Below are 4725 nucleotides of genomic sequence, written 5' to 3' on the forward strand. Positions count from 1 at the left end.
TTAACCGGAATGAGTCAGCAGGGGCGGTTGACTACACTCAGTCTTGTCTTTGGAGAGTGACGACTCCACTATTACCCCAGTCAAAAAATATATATATGTATTAGCAGGGGGTTTGATCACACATGATCTTGTCTTTGGAGTGTAACGACTCCACTTATTACCTGAGTTAAAAACAAAGAATAGCACAGTTAAACAGAAAGTGGTCAAAGTTTACTTTGGAAGATAGGGATGTCTAGTTTCTGCTGATGACCGTCCGCGGACCTCTTCGAGGTGACCCAGCTAGACATCCAGGGTACTTAGGTTCAGAAATATGGGTCGAAACCTACCTGCCCTTGGTTAAAGTTCTGTTATTTTCAAATGTGTTGTGTCCTTTTTATTTTATTTTTTTTATATTTTTAATTCTTTGTAAAAAGGGAGAATTGTGCTTTTAGAGGCATATTCTTTAGAGGAGTACAACCTCTAGCTTGTTTCCAAAGACCTAACAGGTTGAGTTTATCATTGCGGTGGCTTGCCACCTCTTTGTATAAGTTATTTTCTTATTCTCATTCAGCGATAATATTTTATTATTGATCACTTATAGCGCGTGCTCGCTAAACAAAGAAGTTTTATCGATAATTTAGATTAAACAAATATAAAATTATCGATAAAAATAGCTACGGGATTTTCTTTGTTTTTTTATCCCTATTTATCGCTATTTTGCTAGGACTAAATTAGCGTAAATTTAAATAATAATAACAGCAGTACTTGATAAATGCTAGCGAGCTAAGACAGCTAAGTTTTGATCTCTGGCTGCGAAAAGTGTCATGCGCACGTAGAGAAAAACGCCGTGTCTAAAAGTTAAATAATTATTTTTTTTAGAAATATAATTATATTGTAAAATAATTACTTCAACCCTTCTGACATTAGTAGAAATGGAAATAAAAACGGTGTGCAAACACCAAGAATGCAATCAATAGAATTAAAAAAATTGAGAGATACAAGTTATGACGGTATACATTAGGCATCATGGTTTGAAACGGCAAGATGGCAGAATGAAACATTCCATGCAACTAGAATTTGTATCCATGTATTTCATAACAATCGATACAGTAAGTGCTGTAAACTTTTATTTCGCTGCAAAGCTTTTGATTTGAGGTTATTTTGCTTAAAAGTGAATTAGTGCCAGTATACTAATATCAGTGGTAAATCAGGCGATACAGACAAAATAATGTGTACTAATGTTCCTAGTATAGCTAAGCAGAAATCACACTTTGTTTAGAATTAATATATTATTAAGAAATAGTATACTATATTGTACAAGCGTATAATGTACTTTTAAACAGCTAAATGAAATCATTTAGCTGTTTAGATAACAGCTCAGGTTGGGTTGCAAAACTTTCAAACTCGTTATAATTGAAATAGAAAGTTCGATTATTAATGTGGGAAAAAAGGCAAAAAATTTAATAAATTATTAAAAACTAATTTGGGTAAGTCCAATACACACCTTTTTAATACCGAAATTGAGACCTCATCAAAAATTTGTTTTAAAACATAATATGGAATTTCCATAACATAACATAAAAGCTCCATAAAAATGATTTTCTTAATTCAAATTGAGTGTACTAGCTTCCCATAAATAATTGACTAAACTAAACCTGGACACCTTGGTTCACTTAGCCCTAATTTCTTTTGCATGTTTGGTTACAAACAATTATTTATGGGGCACCTAATGAAACTTTTGTTCGGTGCTACCCTGATTTATTTGAATTACAAGGTTTCTAGCGGAATAAGTGGGTGGAGGTTGGTAGGGTTGGTATCGGTGTTGTGGTGGATGCTGTGGTGTTTTTTTATCCCTTTTTTCCTATTTAAATTTTTTGTGGTCTTTACCTCCAGTCCAGGCTTTAAAGCTTCTTTTGCTTGTAGGGCCTGGATAATTTTTTTATATACACGAAACTGTTTAAGTAATTAATCTAAACAAAAAAATAATCTGGTTTTACCAAAATTTAGTTGTGTCAAAAAAATTTACTATGGTAAATGTAATAATTGAGAACATAACCTGTAACAAAATATTTTGGAATAATGACTTTTTCTTCGTTACATTAAAAAAAATTAAATTAAAATTTCTTACCTTTGTTTCCACTTTTTCATTCTCATTTTCATTCACGTGATTCTAAATTAAGTGTAGGAAAGTAAAATTTAAAGGCTCGAATACACGGAACAATTTTACAGATCAATTTTCGAAAAATATTATTTTTCGGAATATTGTTAAAAAAAATACACACAAAAATTTTAGGTCAATAATTACTCAATTCTTAAATTGATTTAATATTTTTGTATACATACACGAGACAATATAAAGAACAATCTGAATTTAATTTACCACAACATCAGGCATGAGCGACAACGAAGAAGAAACAATTTTGTGCTCCTTGATCTTTTCAAGCAGTGTCATTCTTTCACATGGCAGAAAAGTTAGGAAAAAAAAAACTGTATGGGTGAAAGATTGGGTTCATCACAGAAATGAAGAGCTTATAATACAATTCTGAACGAATTAAAATTAACGGATTTTGAGAGCTACCGAAGCTATTTAAGAATGAACACGGATACTTTTTCAGGTAAGTTTGATTACTTCATTTTGCATATCAAGGATATATCACTTCATTGTGACAGCATTAAATCATTCATCATTCATCAAAAACAACGAACAATGATGCGAGATCCAATTTCACCTGAAGAGAAGTTAGCTGTCACTTTGCGATTCCTTGCAACTGGTGAAAGTTACGAAAGTTTGATGTATCAATTTCGAATTCATAAAACAACTATCTCTCAGTTCATACTAACTGTTTGCCAAGAAATTTATTTGTCTTTCAAGGATCAATACTTACATCTACCTAACACCAAAGAGGAATGGATGGCGCAAGAGGAAAAGATTCGAACGCGTTGGCAATTTCCAAATTGCATTGGTGCTGCTGATGGGAAACACATATCTATTCTACATCCTAAGGATTCTGGGTCAGAATTCTATAATTATAAAGGATTCTTTTCAATTGTACTTCTCGCTATAGTCGATCATGATTAAAAGTTTTGCTTCGTGGATGTTGGCTGCCAGGGAAGAATAAGCGACGGCGGTGTTTATAGAAACAGCTATTTTTACAAAGCTTTAGAAAATGGTGACTTAAATCTTCCAGATTGTAAGCCCCTGCCACAGTTTCCTGATCCAAACTGGGCTTATGATCAGAACAACGAGCCTATTCCTTACGTCTTTGTTGGAGATGATGCGTTTCCATTAACCAACAACTGCATGAAACCTTTCGCACAAAGGAAACTTACACCGAGAAATAGAATATTCAATTACCGTTTGTCACGATTTCGCCGCATTAGTGAAAACGCGTTTGGAATATGGGTGAACCGTTTCAGAGTATTCTCCACCAAGCTCATGCTAAGTCCTGAAAAAGCAACTATCATTACGCTTGCCTCACACGTTTTGCACAATATGTTACGAGATTTGTCGAAAGAGAGTTATACACCTCAATGGTTCATCGATTTTGAATGCGAAAACGGAGAAGTTGAACTTGGGCGCTGGAGAGAAGGAAGCTACACCGAATCCATTATTCAGAAATTGCCAGTGAACAGAAGTAATAGAGCGACCAACTCAGCTGAGTATATCAGAGAAGTGTTCGCAGACCACTTTTATGGATCAGGACAAATACCATGGCAATGGAATCAGCTATAAACTATTGCTGGTTATTTTTTTACCTTTGTACTAGAAAAAAAAACACGTATACAAAATTATTTTATTGGAATAATCCATTGTTATAACTGCTGTAACTGTTGTTCATAAACACAGGTGATCCGAGAGGTGAAGAAGAAACAGAGCTGCTTGACGAGGAAGAGTGACGTCGTTTATACTTCAGTGACGTTGCGGAATGTTGCATGTTCAATTTAAGCATGTCTTTTTCTTCGCCATTCGGAATACTTGTTAATATTTTGCACAGCAATTCACAAAAAACCTCATCTTCCTTTTTTTCTTTCCTTTCAGCTCCTCCGTTTGACCTTTTCTCATTTAACTTTTCCAAAGCTGCAGCCGCAGAATGCATAACTTTTTGCGCTGTCTCCATGCTCGAATCGCGAATCTTCTTTGCGCTTTTTGCTGAGGGTGGATTCAAGACCTCGTACGTTGAATTTTCATCGGCATTGCTGAAAGTTTTTCTTGGAGTAAACAAATCATTTAAAAAGTGCAAAACTTGAAAGAACTTCCAATTACTCTCGTAAACATCATCAGCTCCAGCGCCACTGGCCTTTGAAGATTCGACAGATCTTTTTTGACCACCATAGTATGTCTTTAGATTCGTGAGTTTACCTGCAATATCTTTCACTGAAGCAAAAATACCTTGGTCTGCTAATTCTTTCTGAATTTTTTCAAGAGATTTTTGTCGTGTATCACGATTAAAATATTGGCTGTTTCTTGTGTTGTAGAGATTATCGTGATTCGACCAAGTTTCAATAAGAACAAAGATTTCGTCATCATCCCAATCTCTTTTTTCGGATGACTTTTTTGAAGGTCTGCCACGTTTTTTTGCAACCACAGCTGTTTCAGGTTGTGCAATCTCCTCAGCTGGTTCACTCCGTTTTTGCGTGTCCTGCGAATTGTCATTGTCAGGAATTGAGGATCTAAACAAAGTTCCAAAAAGCTTTTTGTACATTGAAAACCTCTCAGGAGACACAGCATTGTGGTAGTAACAACCT

At 34.8% G+C, this 4725-nt stretch overlaps 1 protein-coding gene across 1 annotated transcript; it reads left to right on the plus strand.

Annotated features, from left to right (window-relative positions):
• Positions 1 to 2572: 2572 nt before the first annotated feature.
• LOC130648579 (uncharacterized) lies at positions 2573 to 3712 on the plus strand. The gene is made up of 2 exons (XM_057454631.1): positions 2573 to 3028; positions 3089 to 3712. The coding sequence occupies exons 1-2, from the start codon at positions 2573 to 2575 to the stop codon at positions 3710 to 3712; spliced, it is 1080 nt and encodes a 359-aa protein (XP_057310614.1).
• Positions 3713 to 4725: the final 1013 nt, after the last annotated feature.

Source organism: Hydractinia symbiolongicarpus, chromosome 7, assembly GCF_029227915.1.
Source record: "Hydractinia symbiolongicarpus strain clone_291-10 chromosome 7, HSymV2.1, whole genome shotgun sequence".
Lineage (NCBI taxonomy): Eukaryota > Metazoa > Cnidaria > Hydrozoa > Anthoathecata > Hydractiniidae > Hydractinia > Hydractinia symbiolongicarpus.